The following is a 24,237-nucleotide window of genomic DNA, read 5'->3' on the forward strand; positions in this document are numbered from 1 at the left end:
CCCTTGTACCGAGCTTTATACTATGGAGGCACAGGAAGTAATGTATTAAAACGCGTAAAGAAAATGCAAGTTGCTACGGGAGCTAAAACGTTTTTCTTTATGCTACATACCGGTACTTTGTGTGTAAAATCATTTATGGAGGAAAAGGGTATGTTCCTACCGTGGGGGGCCCAATGTCTCATCTGCAAACAGCCAGAGACAATAGATCACGTATTTTTGCATTGCTGGGAGGGGGTATATTTGTGGGATGTTCTGCAAAGGACAATAAAAAAGCAGTTGCCACTTGATTCCCATGGCATTAGGTATTTACCATTGGATAAACATGATGATATGCCGTTAGACCAGGTTATGTTAATGTGCCTCCACAGTATATGGCGCGCACGAATGGCTGGTTATCACTGCGATCCAGATGCACGGCCAGCCCGCATGTATTTCCGCGAAAGTGTGCAGCGATGGCTCGAAGTGATTAAATTGCAACCATGTGCTCCTGAGTGGCTGTCAAAGCTGGAACCTTTGACGGTGCTCAAGGAATTTTAACATGACAATGCCTGCCCCTCAGTGGGGGTTAGGCAACGCGAACTAGTTTTGTGTACATATATTATTCCTTTGTTCATGTTGTTCTGAGTTCCAGTGCGGTGTATTTGTGTCAAAGTCAGGCAATAAAGAAAAAAAAAAAAAAAAAAAGGGTTTGGCTACCCTCGAACCAGCTGCCGCACTAAAAAAAAAAAAAAAAAAAAAAAAGCGATTCTCCTCGTTAGTATAGTGGCCAGTATCCCCGCCTGTCACGCGGGAGACCGGGGTTCGATTCCCCGACGGGGAGTAGATTTTTTTCTTTTGTCACAAATCTCAGTGCGCATACGCTATGAGTGAATCGTTCCTTGTTAGTTTTACGCTTACTGCAATGACGCACATTAATGCGTGATTTTCTCCTCACGTATTGAGAAGAGCGGAAATTGCTTCTCTAGCAATTCTCCTCGTTAGTATAGTGGCCAGTATCCCCGCCTGTCACGCGGGAGACCGGGGTTCGATTCCCCGACGGGGAGTAGATTTTTTTTATTGTCACAAATCTCAGTGCGCATACGCTATGAGTGAACCGTTCCGTATTAGTTTTGCGCTTAGTGCAATGACGCACATTAATGCGTGATTTTCTCCTCGCGTATTGAGAAGAGCGGAAACTGCTTCTCTAGCAATTCTCCTCGTTAGTATAGTGGCCAGTATCCCCGCCTGTCACGCGGGAGACCGGGGTTCGATTCCCCGACGGGGAGTAGATTTTTTTCTTTTGTCACAAATCTCAGTGCGCATACGCTATGAGTGAATCGTTCCTTGTTAGTTTTACGCTTACTGCAATGACGCACATTAATGCGTGATTTTCTCCTCACGTATTGAGAAGAGCGGAAACTGCTCCTCTAGCAATTCTCCTCGTTAGTATAGTGGCCAGTATCCCCGCCTGTCACGCGGGAGACCGGGGTTCGATTCCCCGACGGGGAGTAGATTTTTTTCTTTTGTCACAAATCTCAGTGCGCATACGCTATGAGTGAACCGTTCCGTATTAGTTTTGCGCTTAGTGCAATGACGCACATTAATGCGTGATTTTCTCCTCGCGTGTTGAGAAGAGCGGAAACTGCTTCTCTAGCAATTCTCCTCGTTAGTATAGTGGCCAGTATCCCCGCCTGTCACGCGGGAGACCGGGGTTCGATTCCCCGACGGGGAGTAGATTTTTTTCCTTTGTCACAAATCTCAGTGCGCATACGCTATGAGTGAACCGTTCCGTATTAGTTTTGCGCTTAGTGCAATGACGCACATTAATGCGTGATTTTCTCCTCGCGTATTGAGAAGAGCGGAAACTGCTTCTCTAGCAATTCTCCTCGTTAGTATAGTGGCCAGTATCCCCGCCTGTCACGCGGGAGACCGGGGTTCGATTCCCCGACGGGGAGTAGATTTTTTTCTTTTGTCACAAATCTCAGTGCGCATACGCTATGAGTGAACCGTTCCTTATTAGTTTTGCGCTTAGTGCAATGACGCACATTAATGCATGATTTTCTCCTCATGTATTGAGAAGAGCGGAAACTGCGTCTCTAGCAATTCTCCTCGTTAGTATAGTGGCCAGTATCCCCGCCTGTCACGCGGGAGACCGGGGTTCGATTCCCCGACGGGGAGTAGATTTTTTTCTTTTGTCACAAATCTCAGTGCGCATACGCTATGAGTGAACCGTTCCTTATTAGTTTTGCGCTTAGTGCAATGACGCACATTAATGCATGATTTTCTCCTCATGTATTGAGAAGAGCGGAAACTGCGTCTCTAGCAATTCTCCTCGTTAGTATAGTGGCCAGGATTCTGCTTCCGGCCACGCCAGTGAACGGACGCAGGATGCAGGGCTCCTCAGGAGCGGCTTCAGCGGCCATGTCAGGCCGCGGTAACAGGACTGCTGAACAGGACAACACTTACCAGGTCGTTTTGCCTGCACTTCCAACAGGTCGGTTTGTTTTGAATACCGTTTTTTTGCACGCCGATATCAGGGCCCGCCCGTACCGGGTGGAAGATTTCCGGGATGCTTTAGCACAACACTCGCTAATCCCCGATGTTATCGCTATGGGGGCGTATCGGATGAGCCACGTCTGGGCCGTCACTCTCAAGGATACTGAAGCCGTCAACAAGATTGTCAGTGTAGGTGAGCTGTCTGTGAAAAACGGTCGCTGTTTGGTGATTGACCCGGCGAACGAGGACGTGCGACTCAAGCTTCACTGGCTACTACACAACGTGCCAGATGAAGATGTTCGTGCTGCATTTGCACCTTACGGAAAGGTGTCGGAAGTTTCCCGGGAGCGTTGGCGTGTTAAAGGTATGCTAGAAAAGGGCTCTACAACTAGACTCGTAACGCTGAAGCTGAAAGCTGGCATCAAGCTCGACGACCTGCCGCATCTGTTGAATGTTAGCGGTGAGCTCGCGCTCGTCATTGTGCCAGGCAGACCCCCGTTGTGCCTACGCTGCCGGGGTACGGGTCACATCCGCAAAGAGTGCCGGGTTCCTCGCTGCGGAACCTGTCGACGGTTCGGGCATGAAGACAGCCAGTGTGCACGAACCTACGCTAGCATTGCCGGACCTGGGACCAGCGAAGACTCGTCCGAGTTAATTATGGATGAGGCGGATGCGGAGGAGGCTGCTGACATTAGAGGCCAGTCAACGAAACAGGACGCGCCTTCCATGACGGTTTTAACAAAGAATAAGGTGACGGTCTCAAATGAAAAGAATGAACCTCGGCATGTCTTGAACGAACCATCCCAGGACCATGAAAGCGCATCAAAGGAAGTGTCAGAAGACGTAGCCAAATTTTCCGACGCTGAGGACCATCTCAGTACTGAGCCTTCCTTTACTGATGCCATGGAGGTTGGGCCGGAGACAGCAGCCTTAATTGCCGCGAAACGTCCGCATGAGGAAAGCGTGGAGGAGACTCAGCTGCCAGGCGGTGTTTGTGGTGAGCCGCCGCCGAAAACTTCTGGCATCCGAAGAGCCACGTTAAGACCGAAGCCGAACTTCTCGGCCGACACGCGGCAGGCGGGGAAACCGCCTCCGTAGTTTTTGTGGTGCCCTGAACGATTTGTGGGTCGGCTGCCTACCGACCAGCGTCAGGAACCTTCTGCAACCAAGTGGTGCGTGGGTGAGCAAAAATGAAACAATGTGCTTGGACTTCGTTTGAATGCATCCCGACATTCTGCTGGGAGACATTACATGCATACATACGCCGCTGTTCGTCAGAAGCAGAAGCCATGCAACCATGAAGGTAGGCACCATGCGGGTACGGGCGTCTCTCTCTAATACATGACTTTCAAGCTTAATTCGCCGTTACATGTAGCTACTTCGAATGTCAGAGGACTGGGAGCGAGAAGGCGACAATGCCAACTCAGTCGCCTCCTTTTGGATAATGATATAGATATAGCAGCTGTGCAAGAGTCAAAGATTGAGAGCCAAGAAAGCACTGACCGTATGGTGGCTTCTTTTCAAACAAACTTTTATGTGTGTGTATGCCATTCTGTTGGTGTATCGGGTGGATGCCTTTTATTTATACGCAACACGCTGGGAGTAAGCGTAGAGTCCGTTTTTGCCTGTCCAAGCGGTCGGCTTTTGGTTACCGATTTTACCTACTCTAATTTATGCTGGCGTGTTGTGTGTGTGTATGCTCCCAATTCAGGATGTGAGCGTGAATTGTTTTTTGAGTCTATTGAGGTGTGGCTGAAGACTGACAAAATCTTGCTTGTACTTGGTGACTACAACTGTGTGTGCGCAGCTGTGGACCGAGCGGCGAAGTGTAAACCTCGAAGAGACAGAAGCTCCGAGCTGTTGAATGCACTTGTGCATGAGTATGGCCTTGAGGATGTTGGTAGTGTGTTCTCCACTGGAAACCAGCCAGAGTTCACGCACTTTCAGCGTGACAGCCATGCTAGATTGGACAGGGTGTATGCCTCGGTAGATCTTGTTTCCCTATGTACTGCATATGAGGTCAAACCTGTGTCTTTCAGCGATCATTGTCTCGTGAGTGCAGTGTTTGGTCGCAAAGGAAAGAAATCGCGCTTTAACTGGTACCTATGGAAAATGAATGCCAAACTTCTTGCCGATGAAGAGTTCCTTACGGAAGTTAAGACCGAGTTTGAAAATCGTCTTGCTATGCGACCAGTAAGTTTTGCAGAGGAATGGGACAGCTTCAAAGAGTGGGTCAAATTGAAATCCATAGAAAAGAGCAGTAAGGTGCGGCATAAAGAGAAAGAAAAAGAAAAAGAACTGAATGAACAACTCCAGTTTTTTTTGAGCATGGAAAGTTCAGTGCCAGGGCATTTCGCCAGTAAAATACGAGAGATAAAAAGTGAGTTGGAAACAATCGACAGCGAAAGATACACAGCGGCTGTCATACGTGCAAGGGCTGAAAAACTTTGGGCTGGAGAAGTTCCGACAAAACGAGCGCTAGCAGACGAGAAAAGATACGCCTGCCAGAAAGAAATAAGGAGTATAAGGTATGCCGGCCATATCACAGAAGATGCTAAAGATATTCAGCGTGCGGTAGCAGAGCACTTCGAAGAACTGCTTAGCGCTAAGCCTCAGACTGTAGGCGGCTTTCAAACAGATTTTCTGAGACTGATGCCTGCACTGGATGACGAAAGTAAAGCGCGCCTAGAAACACCGATAACGTTGCAGGAGATAGTATCTGCAATAGATGACCTGACAACTGGGAAGGCCCCTGGGCCGGATGGCCTAAGCGCTGCCTTCTTTAAAACGTTTCAGCAGTATGCGGCTCAGTTTTTGCTCTGTGTAATCACTGAAGCTTATGAACGTAATACTGTCCCATTGTCTTTCTCTACATCGCACATTGTTCTAATACCCAAGACAGATGATCCGGAGAAACGTCTGTTGGTGGGGTCATATCGACCGATTAGCCTCACCAATGTTGACTACAAGGTGTACATGAAGGTTTTAGCAAAACGACTGCAAAGCGTAATAAAGAAATTGGTTGGGTCTCATCAAACGTGCGGCATCAAGGGTCGATCCATTGCCACGAATATACATGTCGCAAGAACCGTACTAGAATGTGTTGATGCACTCGGTGGTCAGATAGCCATGATGCAGTTAGATTTGGCGAAAGCCTTTGACCGTGTTTCTCACGAAATTCTGTTTTCCATTTTGGAACATTCTAACCTTGGTGACGTCATAGTGGAGGGTGTTAAAATGGCGTATGCGAACTGCACGACCCGTATTATAGTGAATGGTGAACTGACTGACAGCATCGCAGTACGTTCATCGGTAAGGCAGGGCTGCCCACTCTCACCCCTGCTGTTTGCACTGTATTTAGAGCCACTTTGCTTGGCTATCATTGATAGCGATCGCATTTTAGGGTTCAAGCTGCAATCAGCACACGTGAAAATGCTAGCATATGCCGATGACATAGCAGTGTTTTGTGCAACTAGAAAGAGCATTTGTGAAGCCACGAGTGTCGTCCAAACATTTTGTGATCAAACGGGATGTAAGATCAATTGGGAGAAAAGCTCTGGGTTTTGGCACGGTGATTGGGACGTGACACCTGATTTCTTCTGTAAGCTGCGATGGTCTGCTCTCCCAACACGATATCTAGGCGTGCCTTTAGAATGTTATCAAGATCCCAACGTGCACTGGATGGAAGAAACATCCAGAGCGAAAGAAAAAGCGGATGCCTGGCAAGGAAGGCAACTCTCAATATTTTCGCGCGCTTCTATTTGCAATGTTTTTCTTATTTCGAGGCTGTGGTACCTCATGAATGTGTTGTGTGTCTCACGAACCTCAATTCAGAAAATGCACCGCGTTTTTGCTGTTTTTATTTGGGCATCCACATGGGAAAAAACCGCCCGGACGAATTTGTTTATTTCTGTTAAAAGGGGCGGGCTTGGCCTTGCACATCTGTTCTTGCGTCAGGTGGTTTCGCGATTTATATTCCTCCGTGATCAAAAAGATACCTTTTTAAGAACCGTGATGCAAGTGCGATTACAGAGGCTGCTCCCTGAATGGATTGTGTCATGTGAAAACATGCCTGGTACTGTGACTGGCTACCTGCGCGAGGTTGTTTTTTCGTGCAAGTTGCTTGAAGTGCGGTTTTCTTTTGATTACCTTTACAACATTCCTAGAAAAAAACTGTATAAAGATCTCATTGACGTGATGCTGCCGGTGCCTTTTTATCGGGCATTACACTGTGGAGGCCCAGGGCAGGACGTTTTGAAAAGAGTTAAGAAGATGCCCGTGAGGCCATCAGCTAAAACATTCCTTTTCAAACTTCACTCTAATACGCTCCCTGTTAAAACCTGGCTGAATGAAAAAGGTATCTTCGTCCCATGGACAACAAATTGCCTGTTGTGCAAAAAACCGGAAACAATTGAACACGTTTTCTTACAGTGTTGGGATGCTGTCTTTCTATGGGACGTCCTCCAAAGGACAATTAAAAAGGAGCTTCCATTAACTCCTTACGGTATAAGATTTCTACCAGTGCAGAACGATGATGCACCTTATGATTTAATTATGCTTCTTGGCCTCCATAGTTTGTGGAAAACACGAATGCAGGTGCGTCATGCAGATATAGATACACGATCTTCGCGTGAAAACTTTATTGAAAGTGCTGTTTATATACGTGAAACTTTCATGAGGCAGCAGGATCCGCCACAATGGCATTGTCTCTTTGATGAGTTAGGGAACTTGAAAAGATTTTAGCCACTTACGCGTTAGCTCAAGTGTAGTTGACGTTTTTTATCATGTGTATTTTTGTTTTGTGTTTCACGGCAATAAAGAAAAAAAAAAAAGTTAGTATAGTGGCCAGTATCCCCGCCTGTCACGCGGGAGACCGGGGTTCGATTCCCCGACGGGGAGTAGATTTTTTTCTTTTGTCACAAATCTCAGTGCGCATACGCTATGAGTGAACCGTTCCGTATTAGTTTTGCGCTTAGTGCAATGACGCACATTAATGCGTGATTTTCTCCTCGCGTATTGAGAAGAGCGGAAACTGCTTCTCTAGCAATTCTCCTCGTTAGTATAGTGGCCAGTATCCCCGCCTGTCACGCGGGAGACCGGGGTTCGATTCCCCGACGGGGAGTAGATTTTTTTCTTTTGTCACAAATCTCAGTGCGCATACGCTATGAGTGAACCGTTCCGTATTAGTTTTGCGCTTAGTGCAATGACGCACATTAATGCGTGATTTTCTCCTCGCGTATTGAGAAGAGCGGAAACTGCTTCTCTAGCAATTCTCCTCGTTAGTATAGTGGCCAGTATCCCCGCCTGTCACGCGGGAGACCGGGGTTCGATTCCCCGACGGGGAGTAGATTTTTTTCTTTTGTCACAAATCTCAGTGCGCATACGCTATGAGTGAACCGTTCCGTATTAGTTTTGCGCTTAGTGCAATGACGCACATTAATGCGTGATTTTCTCCTCGCGTATTGAGAAGAGCGGAAACTGCTTCTCTAGCAATTCTCCTCGTTAGTATAGTGGCCAGTATCCCCGCCTGTCACGCGGGAGACCGGGGTTCGATTCCCCGACGGGGAGTAGATTTTTTTCTTTTGTCACAAATCTCAGTGCGCATACGCTATGAGTGAACCGTTCCGTATTAGTTTTGCGCTTAGTGCAATGACGCACATTAATGCGTGATTTTCTCCTCGCGTATTGAGAAGAGCGGAAACTGCTTGGATTCTGCTTCCGGCCACGCCAGTGAACGGACGCAGGATGCAGGGCTCCTCAGGAGCGGCTTCAGCGGCCATGTCAGGCCGCGGTAACAGGACTGCTGAACAGGAAACCACTTACCAGGTCGTTTTGCCTGCACTGCCAACAGGTCGGTTTGTTTTGAATACTGTTTTTTTGCACGCCGATATCAGGGCCCGCCCGTACCGGGTGGAAGATTTCCGCGACGCGTTGGCACAGCATTCGCTGATCCCCGATGTTGTTGCGATGGGGGCGTATCGGATGAGCCACGTCTGGGCTGTCACTCTCAAGGATCCTGAAGCGGTGACCAAGCTTGTTAGTGTCGGTGTGTTGTGTGTGAAAAACGGTCGCTGCTTGGTAATTGACCCGGCCAACCAGGACGTGCGACTGAAACTTCACTGGCTGCTACACAACGTGCCAGACGAGGATGTGCGTGCTGCCTTTACGCCGTATGGAAAGGTGTCGGAAGTTACAAGGGAGCGCTGGCGTGTGAAAGGTATGGTAGAAAAAGGCTCGACTACTAGACTTGTCACGCTTAAGTTGAAAGCTGGCGTGAAGCTGGATGACCTGCCACATCAGTTGAACGTTAGCGGTGAGCTGGCGCTCGTTGTTGTGCCAGGCAGACCTCCCTTGTGCCTACGCTGTCGGAACACGGGTCACATACGCAAGGAGTGCCGGGTTCCTCGCTGCGGAACCTGTCGACGGTTCGGTCATGAAGACAGCCAGTGTGCACGTACCTACGCAAGCATTGCCGGACCTGGGACCAGCGAGGACACGTCCGAGTTGATAATGGATGAGGTGGATGCGGAGGAGGCGGCCGACATTCGAGGACAGTCAACGAAACAGGACGCGCCTTCCATGACGGTTTTAACTAAGCAAAAGGTGACGGTCTCAAGTAAAAAGAATGAAACTCGGCACGTCTCGCACGTTCCATCGCAGGACCAACAGGACCACGAAAGCGCTTCAAAGGAAGAGTCAGAAGACGTAATCAAGTTTTCTGACGCTGAGGAGCATCTGAGTACTGAGCCTCCTTGCACTGATGCCATGGAAGTTGGGCCGGAGACAGCGGCCTTGATTGCCTCAAAACGTCCACACGAGGAAAGCTTCGAGGAGACTCAGCTGCCAGGCGGCGTTTGTGGTGAGCCGCCGCCGAAAACTGCGGGCATCCGAAGATCGACTTTGAGACCGAAGCCGAACTTCTCTGCCGACACGCGGCAGGCGGGGAAACCGCCTCCGTAGGTTTTGTGGTGTCCTGAACGATTTGTGGGTCGGCTGCCTACCGACCAGCGTCAGGAACATTCTGCAACCAAGCGGGGCGTGTGTGAGCAAAAATGACAGACGGTGCTTGGACTTCGTTTGGATGCAGCCCGAGGTTCTGCTGGGAGGACAATACGTGCACACATATGCCGCTCTTCTTCAGAAGCGGAGGCCACGCAACCATGAAGGTAGGCACCATGCGGGTACGAGCGGCCCTTTCTAACACATGACTCTCAAGCTTAATTCGGCGTTACACGTAGCTACTTTGAATGCAAGAGGGCTGGGAGCGAGAAGGCGACAATGCCAGCTCAGTCGCCTCCTTGTGGATAATGATATAGATATAGCAGCTGTGCAAGAGTCAAAGATTGAGAGCCAAGAAAGCACTGACCGTATGGTGGCTTCTTTTCAGACAAACTTTTATGTGTGTGTATGCCATTCTGTTGGTGTATCGGGTGGATGCCTTTTATTTATACGTAACACGCTGGGAGTAAGTGTAGAGTTCGTTTTTGCCTGTCCAAGTGGTCGGCTTTTGGTTACTGATTTTACCTACTGTAATTTATGCTGGCGTGTTGTGTGTGTGTATGCTCCCAATTCAGAATGCGAACGTGAATTGTTTTTTGAGTCTATTGAATTGTGGTTGAAGGTCGACAAAATCTTGCTTGTACTTGGCGATTACAACTGTGTGTGCGCTGCTGTGGACCGAGCGGCGAAGTGTAAACCTCGAAGAGACAGAAGCTCCGAGCTGTTGAATGCACTTGTGCATGAATACGGCCTTGAGGATGTTGGTAGTGTGTTCTCCACAGGAAACCAACCAGAGTTCACGCACTTTCAGCGAGATAGCCATGCTAGATTGGACAGGGTGTATGCCTCGGTTGATCTTGTTTCCCTATGTACTGCATATGAGGTCAAACCTGTGTCTTTCAGCGATCACTGTCTCGTGAGTGCAGTGTTCGGTAGGGCAGGAAAGAAATCGCGCTTTAACTGGTTCCTATGGAAACTGAATGCCAAACTTCTCGCCGATGAAGAGTTCCTTATGGAAGTTAAGACCGAGTTTGAAGATCGTCTGGCTATGCGACCAGTAAGTTTTGCAGCGGAATGGGACAGCTTCAAAGAGTGGGTCAAATTGAAATCCATAGAAAAGAGCAGTAAGGTGCGGCATAAAGAAAAAGAAAAAGAACTGAATGAACAACTCGAGTTTCTTTTGAGCATGGAAAGTTCAGTGCCAGGGCATTTCGCCAGTAAAATACGAGATTAAAAGTGATCTGGAAACAATCGACAGCGAAAGATACACAGCGGCTGTTATACGTTCAAGGGCTGAAAACCTTTGGGCTGGAGAAGTGCCGACAAAACGAGCCCTAGCAGACGAAAAAAGATACGCCTGCCAGAAAGAAATAAGGAGTATAAGGTATGCCGGCCATATCACTGAAGATGCTAAAGATATTAAGCGTGCGGTAGCAGAGCACTTCGAAGAACTGCTTAGCGCTAAGCTTGAGACTGTAGGCGGCTTTCAAACAGATTTTCTAAGACTGATGCCTGCACTAGATGACGAAAGTAAAGCGCGCCTAGAAACACCGATAACGTTGCAGGAGATAGAATCTGCAATAGATAACCTGACACCTGGGAAAGCACCTGGGCCGGATGGTCTAAGCGCTGCCTTCTTTAAAACTTTTCAGCAGTATGCGGCTCAGTTTATGCTCGATGTAATCACTGAAGCTTATGAACGTAATACTGTTCCATTGTCTTTCGCTACATCGCACATTGTGCTAATACCCAAGACAGATGATCCGGAGAAACGACTGTTGGTGGGGTCATATCGACCGATTAGCCTCACCAATGTTGACTACAAGGTGTATATGAAGGTTTTAGCAAAAAGACTGCAAAGCGTAATAAAAAAACTGGTTGGGTCTCATCAAACGTGCGGCATCAAGGGTCGATCCATTGCCACGAATATACATGTCGCAAGAACCGTACTAGAATGTGTGGATGCACTCGGTGGTCAGATAGCCATGATGCAGTTAGATTTGGCGAAAGCCTTTGACCGTGTTTCCCACCAAATTCTTTTTTCCATTTTGGAGCATTCTAACCTTGGAAAAGTCATAGTGGAGGGTGTTAAAATGGCTTACGCGAACTGCACGGCCCGTATTATAGTGAATGGTGAACTGACTGACAGCATCGCAGTACGTTCATCGGTAAGGCAGGGCTGCCCGCTCTCACCCCTGCTTTTTGCACTGTATTTAGAGCCACTTTGCTTGGCTATCATTGATAGCGATCGCATTTTAGGGTTCAAGCTGCAATCAGCACACGTGAAAATGCTAGCATATGCTGATGACATAGCAGTGTTTTGTGCAACTAGAAAGAGCATCTGTGAAGTTACGGGTGTCGTCCAAACATTTTGTGATCAAACCGGATGTATGATCAATTGGGAGAAAAGCTCTGGGTTTTGGCACGGTGATTGGGACGTGACACCTGATTTCTTCTGTAAGCTGCGATGGTCTGCTCTCCCAACGCGATATCTAGGCGTGCCTTTAGATTGTTATCGAGATCCCAACGTGCACTGGATGGAAGAAACATCCAGAGCGAAAGAAAAAGCGGATGCGTGGCAAGGAAGGCAACTGTCAATGTTTTCGCGAGCTTCTATTTGCAATGTTTTTCTTATTTCGAGGCTGTGGTACCTCATGAATGTGTTGTGTGTCTCACGAACCTCAATTCAGAAAATGCACCGCGTTTTTGCTGTTTTTATTTGGGCATCCACATGGGAAAAAACCGCCCGCACGAATTTGTTTATTTCTGTTAAAAGGGGCGGGCTTGGCCTAGCACATCTGTTCTTGCGTCAGGTGGTCTCGCGATTTATATTCCTGCGTGATCAAAAAGATACCTTTCTAAGAACTGTGATGCAAGTGCGATTGCAGAGGCTGCTCCCTGAATGGATTGTGTCATGTGAAAGCATGCCTGGTACTGTGACTGGCTACCTGCGCGAGGTTGTTTTTTCGTGCAAGTTGCTGGAAGTGCGGTTTTCTTTTGATTACCTTTTCAATGTTCCCAGAAAAAAACTGTATAAAGATCTCATTGACGTGATGCTGCCGGTGCCTTTTTACCGGGCATTACACTGTGGAGGCCCAGGGCAGGATGTTTTGAAAAGAGTTAAGAAGATGCCCGTGAGGCCGTCTGCTAAAACGTTCCTTTTCAAACTTCACTCTAATACGCTCCCTGTTAAAACCTGGCTGAATGAAAAAGGTATCTTCGTCCCATGGACAACAAATTGCCTGTTGTGCAAAAAAGCGGAAACCATTGAACACGTCTTCTTACAGTGTTGGGATGCTATCTTTCTATGGGACGTCCTCCAAAGGACAGTTAAAAAGCAACTTCCATTAACTCCTTACGGCATAAGATTCCTACCAGTGCAGAACGATGATGCACCTTATGATTTAATTATGCTTCTTGGCCTCCATAGTTTGTGGAAAACACGAATGCAGGTGCGTCACGCAGATATAAATACACGATCTGCGCGTGAAAACTTTATTGAAAGTGCGGTGTATATACGCGAAACTTTCAGGATGCAGCAGGATCCACCACAATGGCAATGTCTATTTGATGAGTTGGTGAACCTGAAAAGATTTTAGCCGCGTACGCGTTAGCTCAAGTGTAGTTGACGTGTTTTATTATGTGTACTTTTGTTTTGTGTTTCACGGCAATAAAGAAAAAAAAAAAAAAGAGCGGAAACTGCTTCTCTAGCAATTCTCCTCGTTAGTATAGTGGCCAGTATCCCCGCCTGTCACGCGGGAGACCGGGGTTCGATTCCCCGACGGGGAGTAGATTTTTTTCTTTTGTCACAAATCTCAGTGCGCATACGCTATGAGTGAACCGTTCCGTATTAGTTTTGCGCTTAGTGCAATGACGCACATTAATGCGTGATTTTCTCCTCGCGTATTGAGAAGAGCGGAAACTGCTTCTCTAGCAATTCTCCTCGTTAGTATAGTGGCCAGTATCCCCGCCTGTCACGCGGGAGACCGGGGTTCGATTCCCCGACGGGGAGTAGATTTTTTTCTTTTGTCACAAATCTCAGTGCGCATACGCTATGAGTGAACCGTTCCGTATTAGTTTTGCGCTTAGTGCAATGACGCACATTAATGCGTGATTTTCTCCTCGCGTATTGAGAAGAGCGGAAACTGCTTCTCTAGCAATTCTCCTCGTTAGTATAGTGGCCAGTATCCCCGCCTGTCACGCGGGAGACCGGGGTTCGATTCCCCGACGGGGAGTAGATTTTTTTCTTTTGTCACAAATCTCAGTGCGCATACGCTATGAGTGAACCGTTCCTTATTAGTTTTGCGCTTAGTGCAATGACGCACATTAATGCGTGATTTTCTCCTCACGTATTGAGAAGAGCGGAAACTGCTTCTCTAGCAATTCTCCTCGTTAGTATAGTGGCCAGTATCCCCGCCTGTCACGCGGGAGACCGGGGTTCGATTCCCCGACGGGGAGTAGATTTTTTTCTTTTGTCACAAATCTCAGTGCGCATACGCTATGAGTGAACCGTTCCTTATTAGTTTTGCGCTTAGTGCAATGACGCACATTAATGCGTGATTTTCTCCTCGCGTCTTGAGAAGAGCGGAAACTGCTTCTCTAGCAATTCTCCTCGTTAGTATAGTGGCCAGTATCCCCGCCTGTCACGCGGGAGACCGGGGTTCGATTCCCCGACGGGGAGTAGATTTTTTTCTTTTGTCACAAATCTCAGTGCGCATACGCTATGAGTGAACCGTTCCTTATTAGTTTTTCGCTTACTGCAGGGACGCACATTATTGCCTGATTTTCTCCTCACGTCTTGAGAAGAGCGGAAACTGCTTTTCTAGCACTTCTCGTTAGTATAGTGGCAGGAGTCCACTTCCGGCCGCCACAGCGTACGGACGTGTAATGACGGGCTCCACAGGAGCGGCTTCAGCGGCCATGTCTGGCCGCGGTAACAGGCTATGGAACAGGATAATGACTACCAGGTTGTTCTGCCAAGTCTTCCAACAGGGCGTTTTGTATTAAACACAGCTTTTTTGCACGCGGATATCAGGGCCCGCCCGTACCGGGTGGAAGATTTCCGAGACGCGTTGGCTCAGCATTCGCTGCTCCCTGACGTTATCGCCATGGGGGTGTATCGCATGAGCCACGTCTGGGCCACCACCCTGAAAGACGCGGATGCTGTGAAGAAGATTGCAGGAGTGGGTGAGTTGTGTGTGAAGCAACGTCGCTGCCTCGTTATTGATCCGGCCAACCAGGATGTGAGGCTGAAGCTCCAATGGTTGCTTCACAACGTTCCGGATGAAGATGTGCGTGTGGCCTTCGCGCCGTACGAAAAGGTTTCCGAAGTGGCCAGGGAGCGCTGGCGCGTGCATGGCATATCGGATAAAGCTTCAACTACCAGGATTGTCACCATGAAGATGAAAGTTGATGTCAAACTGGACGACTTGCCCCACCAGCTGAACGTCGGTGGGGAGTTGGTGCTCGTCGTAGTACCTGGAAGGCCTCCGTTATGTCTCCGGTGTCGAAGTACCGGCCACATTCGCCGAGAGTGTAAGGTTCCGCGTTGTAGTGCATGCCGTCGTTTTGGCCACGAAGAAGGGCAGTGTTCTCGTGCTACGCGAGCATCGCTGGTCCTGGGAACAGCGAAGATTTTTCCGAGCATCTGATGGATGAGGCGGACGCGGAAGAGGCAGCCAAAACAACCGGGCAACCGGCAAGGAATGATGGGCCGGTGTTGACCCCTTTGACAAAGAGGAGGACGACCACGGCCGTTGCGACAGCGGATTCTGCACCAGTGGAGAATGGTTCCCAACTGGACGCAAGTAACAGCGTGGCGGACGCCAGAGAACCTGTGCTCGAAAGCCAAGGCAGCGCGGAGTCTCCCATTTCCGACGTTATGGACTTCAACGCAGGAGTAAGCAGCCTGCTAGTTGGGAAGCGGCCCCATGATGAGAGCGCCAGTAAGGATCTGCAGCCTGGTGGTGGCAGTGACGAGCCGCCATCGAAAGCACCGGGGGTACGATGTTCGACGTTGAAGCCTCGGCCGAACGTTTCGTCCGAGACGCGGCAGGCGGGGAAACCGCCTCCGTAGTTTGGACGTGACCTAATGCATGTGAGTGCAGGTGGTGCGTCAGCCGTCATAGCCTGTTTTCGGCTGTGGCTCTTTGACTGTGTTTATGGAAGGTGGCAAGTGCGGTGGTCAGGCACGCCTCAGTACGCATTCAGACATCCCGTTGGGAGGCCGGATACGAGCGCGTACGCTTCGGAACCTCGGACAAGCAGAGCCACATGGACGATTGAGGTAGGCATCACATGGATTGGGCGCCTTTTTCTCTAGACGCATGGCAAATAAGCTAGATGTCCCATTACGTGTAGCAACCTTGAATGTTAGAGGGCTTGGAGCCCGAAGGCGGCAATGCCAGTTGAATCGCCTGCTGCTAGATAATGAAATAGACTTACTAGCTGTTCAAGAGTCGAAGATGGAATCTCAGGACCATGCAGTCCGCATGGTGTCTGTTTTCCATGCAAACTTTGATGTTGTGTTTGTCACTCTGTGGGGGCATCAGGCGGATGCCTTCTTTTCATTCGCAACACTTTGGGTATAAGCGTACACTGCGTATTTGCATGCGAGAGTGGCCGACTCTTGGTTGTTGACTTTTTGTTCTCAAATTTATTTTGGTGTGCTGTCTGTATGTACACCCCCAATGTTGAAAGTGATCGCCAAAACTTCTTTCATTCAGTTGAGCCTTACTTGAAATGTGACAAAATTTTGCTTGTATTGGGCGATTTTAACTGTGTGTGTGCTGCTACTGATCGAGTGAAGATTAGATCAGTGAAAGACGAGAGCGCTGAACTGTTGAATGTATTTGTATGACCATTGCTTGGAAGACATTGGCAGTGTGCTTTCTTTTGAAACCCGTCCGGAATACACGCACTTTCAACGCGATAGTCATGCGAGACTAGACAGGCTGTATGTATCTATTGATCTCGTTCCAATTGGTACCGACTATAATGTAAAACCTATTTCGTTTAGTGATCATTGCCTTGTTAGTGTGACTTTTGGAATGAAGGTTATGAAATCTGTTTTCAACTGGCATCTATGGAAACTGAACGAGAAAATTTTGGAGGATGAAGAGTTTGTTAAGGCAATCACGAACGATTTGGAATGTTTGCTTGAGGGGCATGAAGAAAGCCATGCAGACAAATTGGAAAGATTTAAAGAGCAGGTGAAGATAAAAGCAATAGAAAGGAGCAGTGTTATTTGGTACAAACAGAAAGAAACAGAAAAGGAACTTCATGGACAACTTGAGTGTCTGTTGTGCATGGAAAGCTGTGCGCCAAGAAAGTTCACTAGGCAAATAAGAGATGTGAAATCTCATTTAGAAAGAATCGACGCTGAGAAGTACAGAGCCGTGGTTATACGCGCAAGAAGCGGTAAACTGTAGGCTGGCGAGGCGCCGACATAGCGAGTGCTATCAGATGAAAAAAGGTACGCTTGCCAGAAGGAAATCAGGCAAATAAGACATGAAGGGCAGATTACGAACGATGCTAAAGATATAAAGTGTGCGATTCTGAAACATTTTGCTGAGCTTCTGAGTAATACGCGCGAACATAGTGAAGGGTTTCCAATAGAATATTTACGGCTAATGCCAACGCTCGAAGTTCGTGTGAAAGAGCGCCTTGAAATGCCTATTACAATGCAAGAGATAGAAAAAGCCATGGATAACCTCCCACGTGGGAAAGCCCCTGGACCAGATGGGCTGAGCGCCTCCTTTTACAAAGCATTTAAAAACATGTTTCCAGCCTTATGTTGGAAGTGATAAGAGAAGCCTACGAACGCAAACAAGTGCCATTATCATTTACTACGTCACACATCGTACTTATTCCAAAAAGTGATGATCCAGAGAAACGCCTGTTGGTGAAGTCCTATAGGCCAATAAGCCTGACAGATGTTGATTACAAAATCTTTATGAAGGTTTTAGCGAAGAGATTGCCGAGTTTAATAGCCAAATTAGTCGGACCGCACCAAACGTGCGGCATAAAAGGTCGCAGCATCGCCACAAATATACATGTGGCACGAACCATACTGGAATGTGTAGACATGCTTGGAAGTCAGGTTGCCATGATTCAGCTGGATTTGGAAAAAGCGTTCGATCGCGTATCGCACGACATCCTTTTCTTCATTCTAGACCATTGTAACCTGGGCTCGGTAATCGTGGAGGGAGTGAAAATGGCAAACTGCTCGACGCGTATTATAGTGAATGGCGATCTCACTGACAGTCTCACAGTGCGTTCTTCGGTGAGGCAAGGATGCCCACTCTCTCCTCTGCTTTTTGCAGCCTATCTTGAGCCATTATGCTTGGCCATTCTCAATAATGAATGCATCTCGGGTTTCAAGCTTCAGTAGGCGCATGTGAAGCTACTTGCATACGCTGACGACATTGCAGTATTTTGTAAAAACAGAGAGAGCATTTGTGAAGTGGTTAACATTGTTGAAAAGTTTTGTGACCAGACTGGATGTCGGGTTAACTGGGAAAAAAGCTCCGGATTTTGGCACGGCTTATGGGATGCTGAACCGGCTTCTTTCTCCCGATTGCAATGGTCTTCCTTGCCAATGCAGTATCTGGGTGTGCCCCTACAATGTTATCGCGATCCTAGCTTACACTGGACGGAAGAAACAAATTTGTGCGAGAGAAAGCGGAAGCATGGCAGGGAAGGCAACTGTCAATCTTTTCACGCGCGTTCATCAGCAATGCTTATTTGATTTCAAAGATATGGTATGTAATGAATGTTCTATGTGCGTCACGAACTGCCATTCAAAAATTCATCGTGTGTTCGCGGTTTTTCTTTGGACTTCGACCTGGGAAAAGACGAGGCGAGCGAAATTATTTTTTTTTCTTTAAAAAGCGAAGGAGTCGGTTTGATTCATTTGTTTCTGCGCCAAGTGGTATCGCGCTTTTTTTTTCTTTGCGACCAAAATGACACCTTTTTAAGAACAGTCATGCAAGTGCGGCTGCAAAGGCTGTTACCCGGATTTGTTAACTCCTCAAGTGAAAACATGCGTGGTGCTGTCACAGGATATTTGCGCCAGGTAGTTCTCTCTTACAAGTTGTTAGAAGTGCGTTTTTCCCTTGAATATTTATACAGTGTTGGCAAGAAAAAGCTGTGTAAGGACCTAGTGGAAATCATGCTGCCGGCACCTTTGTATCGGGAGCCTTACCGTGGAGGTCCAGGGCGGGATATTTTAAAACGAGTGAAGAGGATGCCAGTTAGACCGGCCGACAAGACGTTCTTTTTTAAGTTGCACTCGAACACTCTACCCGTCAAACCCAGGCTTCACGAAAAAGGAATCTATGTCCGTTGGACGACCAACTGCCAGCTTAGCAAGAAGCCAGAGACAATTGAACACATATTCTTAGACTGCTGGGATGCAGTATTTCATTGGGACGAGCTACAAAGAATTAAAAAAGAGCTGCCACTAAACCCTTATGGCATCCGGTTTTTACCTGTGGACAACACAGACGTACCCTGTGATTTAATATTGCTTCTAGGCCTCCACAGCTTGGGGAAAACACGAATGCAAGTGAGGCATGAAGATATTAACATTCGCAGTGTGCGTGAAAATTTTGTTGAAAGTGCTGTTTATCTACGGGAATGTATCTGCGCGCTCCCTGACCCACCACAGTGGGCAGAAGTTCTGGATGACCTGGTAAAATTGAAGAAATTTTAACCTCACACGCGTCAGCACAAGGGCAGCTGAAGTGTTTTATTAAGTGTGACCATTTGTTGTTCATGTATACTTTGGAAATAAAGAAAAAAAATAGTGGCCAGTATCCCCGCCTGTCACGCGCGAGACCGGGGTTCGATTCCCCGACGGGGAGCAGGTTTTTTTCTTTTGTCACTTAGTGCGCATACGCTATGAGTGAACCGTTCCTTATTAGTTCTGCGCTTAGTGCAAGGGCGCACATTAATGCGTGCTTTTCTCCTCACGTATTTAGAAGAGGGGAAACTGCTTTTCTAGCACTTCTCCTCGTTAGTATAGTGGCCAGTAGCTCCAAATCGAGCTGGAGCATTGCGACGCGCATTGCTCCAGCTCGATTTGGAGACACTGGCCACTATACTAACGAGGAGAAGTGCTAGAAAAGCGTTCGACCGAGTGCCACATGAAATTCTGTTTACCATTTTGCAACATGTAAACGTCGGAACAGTAATCACAGAAGGTGTCAAAATGGCGTACAGTGGTTGCACGACGCGGCTAATAATCAACAAGTCGGTGGGAGCGCGCATCGAGGTGCAACAATCTGTGCGCCAGGGTTGCCCCCTCTCGCCTCTACTCTTTAATATGTACATAGAACCCCTTTGCCTCAGTATCATCGGGACTTGCTATATCAAAGGCTTCAAACTACAGCAAGCCGAGGTCAAACTCCTTGCATATGCCGACGACGTTGCGGTTTTCTGCGTTGACTATGAGAGCATTTTGAAAACTGTGGATATTGTGAAGCGTTTCTGTGCTGCCAGCGGAATTGCTGTCAATTGGGCTAAGTGCCTTGGATTTTGGCATGGTACTTGCCCAGAGACCCCTGGTACTTTCGCCAACATGGAATGGCTTAGTACACCCGCGAAGTACCTAGGCGCTCCGTCAGAGTTTTCCCGCGACAGTGAGCCCTACTGGCGGAATCAAGTTGGGGAAATGCGTGATAGGACGGAGAGGGTGAAAAGTTGGGACTTGTCCATGTTCGCACGCAGCACTGTGTGCATGGTGTTTTTTGTTAGTAAATTGTGGTATGTGCTAAGTGTTCTACACTGCTCACGCGCTAATGGGCAAAAGTTTCACCGCATATTCGCTGTCTTTGTGTGGGGGTCGGTATGGGAGAGGACAAGCCGTACAAACCTCTTCCGTAGCGTTGGTAATGGAGGCCTTGCCTTGTCGCATTCATACCTGCGGCAGGTAGTTAATCGTTTCTGCTTCCTTCGAGACGTGAAGGACCCTTTTTTACGCACTGTGTTACAAATCAGATTAGGCAAACTCCTACCCGATTTTGTTGTTTCTACCGAATACGTAACAGCACGTGTTGTTGGTTTTCTCAAGGAGGTCGTGGCGGCCTGTAATTTTTTAAGTGCGCGATTCTCATGCGATTATTTAGCTGTAGTAAAGCGCAAAAAGTTGTACAAGGACCTTGCAGACGTAGTTTTTTCTGTACCACTGTATCGCACCATGTACAGTGCCAATCCCGGTAGCGACGTTTTAAAGCGCGTAAAGAGAATGCATGTGGCACCAGGCGCAAAGTCCTTTTTCTTTAGGCTCCACTCCGGAACCTTAGAGGTGAAAACCTGGATGGAGGAAAAGGGACTGTACGTTCCCTGGGGTGTGCATTGTTTTTTATGCAGAAAGCCCGAAACCGTGGAGCACGTCTTCTTGGAGTGTTTGGGTGGCGTGTTCTTTTGGGACATACTGCAAAGAACACTGAAAAAAGACCTTCCACTAGACCCCCGAGGAATTCGTTTCCTAGCTGTGGAAAATGATGAAGTAATGCTGATGGGATTGCACTGTACATGGAAAGCCTGCATGACAGCGCGACACGCCGACATTGATGCAAGGCCAGTACCTCTGCGAATCCGTTGCGCCAACCCACAAGAATGTGCACCCGGTGCCCGAATGGGTATCGAGAATTGAGCCCCTTATGCACATGAAGAGGTTTTAGCCCCTTTACATCAGTCAAGGTTTGGCTGCAAGTTTTAGCCCATAGCGACGCTATGTACATTCTCCTCAAGTGTTCGTTCACTTTTGTTGTGTAGCGATGTATGCCTAGCAGGCAATAAAAAATATATATATATAGTGGCCTGTATCCCCGCCTGTCACACGGGAGACCGGGGTCAGATTCCCCGACGGGGAGTCGATTTTTTTCTTCTGTCACAAATCTCAGTGCGCATGCGCTATTAGTAAACCGTTCCTTATTAGTTTTGCGCTTACTGCAGGGACGCACATTATTGCCTGATTTTCTCCTCAGGTCTTGAGAAGAGCGGAAACTGCTTCTCTAGCAATTCTCCTCGTTAGTATAGTTAATCAAGCGGAATAATGAACTCCGTCCAAAAAGTAAGGAAACGTTATTTAAAGCTCTGCAAACAGTCATAATGAATAAGCAAATTCCGGACAGCTGACGGCAGAGTAAAATGAATTTGATTTATAAAGGGAAAGGAGACAGGATGCACATAAAATCCTACAGGCCGATTACCATAACATCTGTTATGTACAGGTTAGCCATGCAGGCGGTGAAATTAAAGGTGCAAGCATGGGTTGAAAGTAACAAGATACTCGGAGAACTTCAGAACGGCTTTAGAAATGGTAGGCGCTTAGATGATAGCCTGTTCGTGCTTACCGAATGCATCGAAATATCTAGAGCGGAAAATAGAACTTTGTATTTGGCCTTCCTGGACATAAACGGGGCGTACGACAACGTAAACAGGGCACTCCTGTGGAACATATTAAAAAAAAAAGGTATCGGTTATGCGATAATAGAGTTCCTACAGGAAATATACCGCGATAACAAAGTAGAAATTACGTGGGAAGGGATAAGAAGTACGGAGGATGTCAAAGTATGCAAAGGCTTAAGACAAGGCTGTCCTCTATCACCGCTGCTGTTCATGCTTTATATGGTAAACCTGGAACGGAGGATACAAGGCAGTGGCCTAGGTTTTAACCTGTCATATAGATTAGGTGGAAAGGCGGTAGAGCAGCCCCTCCCCGGTTTGACGTACGCAGACGATATTGTGCTGCTAGCTGAGAGTCTGGAAGAATTGCTAACTCTAGTTAAGTATTGCGGAGACGAAGGGGACGCTATAGGCTTCAGTTTCAGCGCAGTTAAGTCGGGTCTAATGATTTTCAACGGCACAACTGATCAGGGTCTTAAAATACAAGGCCTTGAAATACCTAGAGTAGCAGAATATAAATATCTGGGAGTATGGGTAAACGAAGGATTGGCATACATTTGAAAGCATGAGCAATCACTTAAGGCCAAAGGGCGAAGGAATGCCGGGATAATGAAGCATAAGGCATTTTGGGGATACAATAGGTATGAGGTTTTGAGGGGTATTTGGAAAGGAATTATGGTGCCCGGACTTACTTTCGGAAATGCGGTTTTGTGCCTAAAATCAGAGGCACAGTCGACATTAGAAACAAATCAGAGATCCGTTGGACGATTAGCACTAGATGCCCACGGCGAAACTACAAATGAGGCGGTACAGGGAGATATGGGCTGGGCATCTTTCGAAGTACGGGAAGCGCAGAGTAAAATATTATACGAGGAACTTCTGAGGAAATTGGACAGTAACAGATGGGCAGCTAAAGTACTTAAATATCTGTACCTAAAACGCGTTGACTCACAATGAAGGAATAGAACTAGCAAACTAACTAGTAAGTATGCTAGTAACAAGGACGGAGAAATAAAGAGCATTAAGCAACAGATGAAAAACATAGAAAGTAAAAATTGGATAAATTTGATGGAAAAGAAATAGAGTGTGGAATTATACCGAAAGTGGAAAATGCAGATCAGGAAGGAAGATTTCTTTGATAACTAAAGAGGCAGTGCCCTACTTTTTGAAGCTAGATCAGGGTGCCTTAGAACACGCAGCTACAAAAAGAAATTTAACAATGGAGATGACACATGTGCTGTATGTGAAAACTCCAGTGAAACAATTGACAAAATTATACTCGAATGTAATGGTATTCATCCGGAAATTGGTGCAGGCGCTATCACTGTTCCTGAAGCTCTGGGGTTTAGAGATAACAGTGGCCGGGTGAATAAACCGGCGGTGGAAACTAGCAAAAAACGACTGGAAGATTGGTGGCTTAAAAGCAGAGAAGTGACATAATGTTAGTAATGTAGGAACAAAATTTAATAAATAAAATGGTGGTTCAGTTACCCATTCTAAATCAATAATTAAGATATAGGGAGAAAAATGAGCATGATAGCTACTGCTACCACCCCGTTTCAAAGGGGACGCTCCTATATTCCATCCATCCATCCATAGTGGCCAGTATCCCCGCCTGTCACGCGGGAGACCGGGGTCAGATTCCCCAATGGGGAGCAGATTTTTTTTGTTTTGTAAAATCTCAGTGCGCATACTCTATGAGTGAACCGTTCCTTATTAGTTTTGCGCTTTCTGCAAGGGCGCACATTAACGCGTGATTTCCTCCTCACGTATTGATAAGGGTGGCAACTGCTTGTCTAGCACTTCTCCTCGTTAGTAATTTGATGTCCAGAATTGATGACAACTCAAAAGAGATGTTAGAGCGCACGATTACAGCCGATGAAATAGAGTTGGCAATTGACGACTTAACACGAGGAAAATCCCCGGGGCCAGATGGATTAAGCGCTGATTTTTACAAAGCTTTTAAGCAGGAACTAGCGCCTATATTGGTTCGAGTTTTAGATTATGCTTACGAACGAAAGCGTCTACTGCCTTCATTCCTGTCCACTCATACAGTTCTGATCCCCAAAACAGATGATCGAGCCGCATTAAGGCAAGTAACTGCCTATCGTCCTATTAGCTTAACCAATGTTGATTATAAGATATACATGAAAGTACTCGCTAAAAGACTTCAAACGGTTATGAAGGATATAGTTTGACCACATCAGACGTGCGGTATCAGAGACCGATCAATAGTCACAAATATCCACACGGCGAGGTGCGTGCTGGATTGCTGCGATGCTCTACACATGCGCGTCGCAATGCTCCAGCTCGATTTGGAGAAAGCGTTCGACCGAGTGCCACATTAAA

At 47.4% G+C, this 24,237-nt stretch overlaps 1 protein-coding gene and 15 non-coding genes across 16 annotated transcripts; all 16 read left to right on the top strand.

The window, feature by feature from the left end:
* The first annotated feature begins 748 nt into the window (after positions 1–748).
* Positions 749–820, top strand: TRNAD-GUC (transfer RNA aspartic acid (anticodon GUC)). Its single transcript has one exon. It is a non-coding gene; the product is annotated as a tRNA-Asp (tRNA).
* A 151-nt stretch (positions 821–971) lies between these two features.
* Positions 972–1,043, top strand: TRNAD-GUC (transfer RNA aspartic acid (anticodon GUC)). Its single transcript has one exon. It is a non-coding gene; the product is annotated as a tRNA-Asp (tRNA).
* A 150-nt stretch (positions 1,044–1,193) lies between these two features.
* Positions 1,194–1,265, top strand: TRNAD-GUC (transfer RNA aspartic acid (anticodon GUC)). Its single transcript has one exon. It is a non-coding gene; the product is annotated as a tRNA-Asp (tRNA).
* Positions 1,266–1,416: 151 nt separating this feature from the next.
* TRNAD-GUC (transfer RNA aspartic acid (anticodon GUC)) lies at positions 1,417–1,488 on the top strand. The gene has a single exon. It is a non-coding gene; the product is annotated as a tRNA-Asp (tRNA).
* Positions 1,489–1,639: 151 nt separating this feature from the next.
* Positions 1,640–1,711, top strand: TRNAD-GUC (transfer RNA aspartic acid (anticodon GUC)). The gene has a single exon. It is a non-coding gene; the product is annotated as a tRNA-Asp (tRNA).
* A 151-nt stretch (positions 1,712–1,862) lies between these two features.
* On the top strand, positions 1,863–1,934 carry TRNAD-GUC (transfer RNA aspartic acid (anticodon GUC)). The gene has a single exon. It is a non-coding gene; the product is annotated as a tRNA-Asp (tRNA).
* A 151-nt stretch (positions 1,935–2,085) lies between these two features.
* TRNAD-GUC (transfer RNA aspartic acid (anticodon GUC)) lies at positions 2,086–2,157 on the top strand. The gene has a single exon. It is a non-coding gene; the product is annotated as a tRNA-Asp (tRNA).
* A 5,368-nt stretch (positions 2,158–7,525) lies between these two features.
* On the top strand, positions 7,526–7,597 carry TRNAD-GUC (transfer RNA aspartic acid (anticodon GUC)). The gene has a single exon. It is a non-coding gene; the product is annotated as a tRNA-Asp (tRNA).
* Positions 7,598–7,748: 151 nt separating this feature from the next.
* On the top strand, positions 7,749–7,820 carry TRNAD-GUC (transfer RNA aspartic acid (anticodon GUC)). Its single transcript has one exon. It is a non-coding gene; the product is annotated as a tRNA-Asp (tRNA).
* A 151-nt stretch (positions 7,821–7,971) lies between these two features.
* On the top strand, positions 7,972–8,043 carry TRNAD-GUC (transfer RNA aspartic acid (anticodon GUC)). Its single transcript has one exon. It is a non-coding gene; the product is annotated as a tRNA-Asp (tRNA).
* Positions 8,044–8,220: 177 nt separating this feature from the next.
* On the top strand, positions 8,221–9,905 carry LOC146188177 (uncharacterized). The gene has a single exon (XM_084605002.1). It carries the CDS (start codon positions 8,221–8,223, stop codon positions 9,433–9,435), a length of 1,215 nt encoding a protein of 404 aa, XP_084461128.1. The 3' UTR covers positions 9,436–9,905.
* A 3,286-nt stretch (positions 9,906–13,191) lies between these two features.
* On the top strand, positions 13,192–13,263 carry TRNAD-GUC (transfer RNA aspartic acid (anticodon GUC)). Its single transcript has one exon. It is a non-coding gene; the product is annotated as a tRNA-Asp (tRNA).
* A 151-nt stretch (positions 13,264–13,414) lies between these two features.
* On the top strand, positions 13,415–13,486 carry TRNAD-GUC (transfer RNA aspartic acid (anticodon GUC)). Its single transcript has one exon. It is a non-coding gene; the product is annotated as a tRNA-Asp (tRNA).
* Positions 13,487–13,637: 151 nt separating this feature from the next.
* On the top strand, positions 13,638–13,709 carry TRNAD-GUC (transfer RNA aspartic acid (anticodon GUC)). Its single transcript has one exon. It is a non-coding gene; the product is annotated as a tRNA-Asp (tRNA).
* A 151-nt stretch (positions 13,710–13,860) lies between these two features.
* On the top strand, positions 13,861–13,932 carry TRNAD-GUC (transfer RNA aspartic acid (anticodon GUC)). The gene has a single exon. It is a non-coding gene; the product is annotated as a tRNA-Asp (tRNA).
* Positions 13,933–14,083: 151 nt separating this feature from the next.
* Positions 14,084–14,155, top strand: TRNAD-GUC (transfer RNA aspartic acid (anticodon GUC)). The gene has a single exon. It is a non-coding gene; the product is annotated as a tRNA-Asp (tRNA).
* Positions 14,156–24,237: the final 10,082 nt, after the last annotated feature.

Source organism: Amblyomma maculatum, chromosome 5 (genome assembly GCF_055883805.1).
Source record: "Amblyomma maculatum isolate TAMU_Amacu chromosome 5, ASM5588380v1, whole genome shotgun sequence".
NCBI classification, from domain to species: domain Eukaryota; kingdom Metazoa; phylum Arthropoda; class Arachnida; order Ixodida; family Ixodidae; genus Amblyomma; species Amblyomma maculatum.